This window comes from Octodon degus, unplaced genomic scaffold (assembly GCF_000260255.1).
Source record: "Octodon degus isolate 3935 unplaced genomic scaffold, OctDeg1.0 scaffold00244, whole genome shotgun sequence".
NCBI classification, from domain to species: Eukaryota; Metazoa; Chordata; class Mammalia; order Rodentia; family Octodontidae; genus Octodon; species Octodon degus.
Genome location: NW_004524820.1, coordinates 1162509 through 1164404, shown reverse-complemented (window position 1 = coordinate 1164404; position 1896 = coordinate 1162509). Strand labels below are relative to the sequence as shown.

Sequence of the window (1896 nt, the reverse complement as noted above, 5' to 3'; positions counted from 1 at the left end):
TATCTATCTATCTTTCTTTCTTTCTTTCTTTCTTTATTTATTTATTTATTTATTTATTTATTTTTGCAGAACCGGGGATTGAACTCAGATCCTTGAGTTTGCCAGTCAAGAGCTTATCCTACTGAGCCATCTCCCCAGCAAGGACTAATCTATAATAACTTCTTTTCTTCTTTCTCTCCTTATTTTCCTTGGCTCTGTCCCTCCCTCCCTGCTTCCCCTCCTGTACTGAGGATTGAACCCACAGAACACTGACCTTTTAATGAACTCTTGATCTTTTTTCCTCAGGCTCCTAAGTAGCTGGGATTACAGATGTACACAACTGTGCCCAGCTCACTAATTTGCAGAAGATCACAGTGGTAGTTGCTTGGCTGACAAAGAATAGCTTCAGACATACCCAATCCCAAAGGTTCTCATGTACAAGTAGGAGCCAACACATAAAAAGCAGAGCGCATTCTAATGCTATGCAATATTTTTCACAAAGTTACAAACAAGCTTATTAAATACAGGTAGAGAAAGACATTACTTTGATCTAGTCTAACTCCTTAGCATGTATTCACCCACCCTGTAGTTACACTACATCCAGATCACTTACAATCTTAAGCATTACATTACTGTGTTCTGTCATAAGATTATGATTAAAATATTTATCTGTGTAATATGGTCTTTGATTAAAAATAAAGGGTTTCTCTGAAATTAGATGAAGGATATAGAATGGCTATCAGCTATATTACTCTATCAAGCTTTCTATGGGCTTAAAATTTTCCAAATGTAAATTGTTAGAAAATCAATGAGTTAAGAATATTTAAATAAATAAAAGCTCCTTTAACCAAAACACATGAACTATTACATACTAAGCAAACTTACTAAACATAAAAGTACTACTCAATTACTTTGCATATAATTATGTAAACATCTGCCAGAACAATAAGTAAACTTACCAATAAATTTCAATTCTATTCAAAGAGGAAAAGGTCATCCTACAGGATTTGATACACATGGTTCCATATTCTTTGAAATTCCATGGTTTATTTTGCAAAGTACAAATGAGCTGGACATCTGAAAAAACTGAAAAAAAATTAAATGTGTAGAGAAAAGTATTACACAGTAGGAATGCCTGATATGTATGTAGTTAGAGAAAGAGTAAAAAGACAACCTACAGAATGGGGAAATTTTTTACCAGTTATACCTTGGACAAAGTACTAATATTCAGAATATATAAACAACTCAAGTCCCCAAAATAAAGATCTAATCAAAAATGGACAACTAAAATGAACATACATTTCTCAAATGAGGAAATACAAATGGCTACTAAACAGATGAGAAAATGCTGTGCACTGCCAGCCATTAAGAAATGCAAGCTAAAACAACACTGAAATTTGACCTTTGTCCAATAAAAATTACAATAATTAAGGACCAAAAAAACAACAAATGCTGCTGAAGGTGAGGGTTTACAGTGGGGCAACATGACACAAACGCTTCTGCATTGTTGGTGAGAATGAAACCTAGCAAAACCACCATGGAAATCAGTATGGGAAATTCCTCAAAAACTAGAAACAGAAATTCCACTTGAAGGCAATTCTGCTTTCAGTATCCCTTTGTGGTGGGCATACACCATGCACTCTTTTTCATATTTCCAATAAATATTCTCCCAATTCCCTTCTTTTATCTGTAACTTTATCCTTCAGTTTCCTGGGACAAAGAATTGTGGGTTTATGCAAATTAACTGCTTGATATTGAAGGTCCCACCAAGATAAACTCTGCACTTTATATCTAGCAAACTGAAACTGACAAAAGGTATCAGATTGGAGTATTTCGCTTTTTCCCTCCATTTAACTGGATTATATTTATTACATAGATACAATTTGTGTTCTGTGTTTTTTTTTAATTTTATTAGAT

The 1896-nt window shown here is 33.8% G+C and overlaps 1 protein-coding gene across 2 annotated transcripts in view; it reads right to left on the bottom strand.

Annotated features, from left to right (window-relative positions):
* Coq3 (coenzyme Q3, methyltransferase) overlaps positions 1-1896 on the bottom strand; it is a 51948-nt gene that overhangs the window by 36131 nt on the left and 13921 nt on the right. For both annotated transcript variants that reach the window (XM_023706163.1, XM_004645929.2), the window contains exon 2: positions 939-1065. In XM_023706163.1, the coding sequence (XP_023561931.1) occupies positions 939-1065 (127 nt within the window). The remainder of the gene's footprint in view (positions 1-938; positions 1066-1896) is intronic.